Source organism: Orycteropus afer, unplaced genomic scaffold, assembly GCF_000298275.1.
Source record: "Orycteropus afer afer isolate SDZICR_OR568_19922 unplaced genomic scaffold, OryAfe1.0 scaffold02437, whole genome shotgun sequence".
In the NCBI taxonomy this organism is placed as follows: domain Eukaryota; kingdom Metazoa; phylum Chordata; class Mammalia; order Tubulidentata; family Orycteropodidae; genus Orycteropus; species Orycteropus afer.
In genome coordinates, this window is record NW_006924024.1 from 6250 (window position 1) to 7380 (window position 1131).

At 49.3% G+C, this 1131-nt stretch overlaps 1 protein-coding gene across 1 annotated transcript; it reads right to left on the reverse strand.

The window, feature by feature from the left end:
• Positions 1-79: 79 nt before the first annotated feature.
• Positions 80-610, reverse strand: LOC103213451 (ferritin light chain-like). Its single transcript, XM_042783502.1, has one exon. The coding sequence runs from the start codon at positions 608-610 to the stop codon at positions 80-82; it is 531 nt and encodes a 176-aa protein (XP_042639436.1).
• Between the last annotated feature and the right edge of the window lie 521 nt (positions 611-1131).

Sequence of the window (1131 nt, forward strand, 5' to 3'; positions counted from 1 at the left end):
AAATAGTAGTTCAGGTGGAGGCCTGAGGCTGGCAGAGGGATACAGAGGGCCTTCCCAGGTTGCTGGGCTCCAGCGGCACCTAGTCGTCATGCTTGAGGGTGAACCTCTCAAAGAGGTACTCGCCCAGCCCCGCCTGGGGGTTGGCCACCCTGCGGAGGTTGGTCAGGTGGTCACCCATCTTCTTGATGAGCTTCACCTCTTCATCCAGGAAATGGTTTTCCAGGAAGTCACAGAGATAGGGGTCTGTGTGGGTAGAAGCCACAGCGTGCAGATCCAGAAGAGCCTGGTTCAGATTTTTCTCCAGGGTCAGAGCAGCTTCCATGGCTTCCACGCTTTTACCCCACTCATCTTGGGATGGCTTCTTCATGTCCTGGAAGAGGTCACGACCGCCACGCTTGTTTTGCAGCTTTAAGAGAATCTCAGCACCCTTGCATTTCTCCTCCGACAGCTCGCAGAAGAAGTGTCCCACGCCTTCCAAGGCCACATTGTCGCGATTGAAAAAGAAGCCCAGAGAGAGGTAGGTGTAGGAGGCTCGCAGGTGCAGATTGACCAGGTGGTTGACACCAGCCTCCACATCGGTGGAATAGTTCTGACGGATCTGGGAGCTCATAGCTGGTTCAGGATTTGGAGGTAACCACCAAAAACTATGTTAGCACTCCCTGGAAACAGGATGGCTGAGAAGATGGTCTGAGAGGTTGCGCCTTAGAGAGGAGGTTGGAGGGTGGGCCGAAGCTGGAGGTGGGGAAGTCGCTGGGTCTTTTCCGTCCAAACACTGTTGAAGCAAGAGACAGATCTACGGGACCACCGGGGAGCTTGATCATTGGGACCTTCTAAACAAAATTTTATGTGCTTCCAAAGACTTGTCCAAAAGAGTCAAAAGAGAACCTACAGATTGGGAAAAAGTATTTGACAATGACATATCTGACAAGGGACTTATCTTTAGAATTTATAGAAAACTCCAACACCCCAATAACAAAATGACAAACAATCCAATTAAAAATGGGCAGAAGACATGAATAGACACTTCACCAAGGACGATATTCAAGTGGCCAACAAACATATGAAGAAATGCTCATGATCATTAGCTATTAGAGAGATGCAAATCAAAACAACAATGAGATACCATCTTGC

Coding starts and splice junctions, on each gene's coding strand:
- LOC103213451 (XM_042783502.1), bottom strand. CDS start 610: ATGAGCTCCCAGATCCGTCAGAACTATTCCACCGATGTGGAGGCTGGT.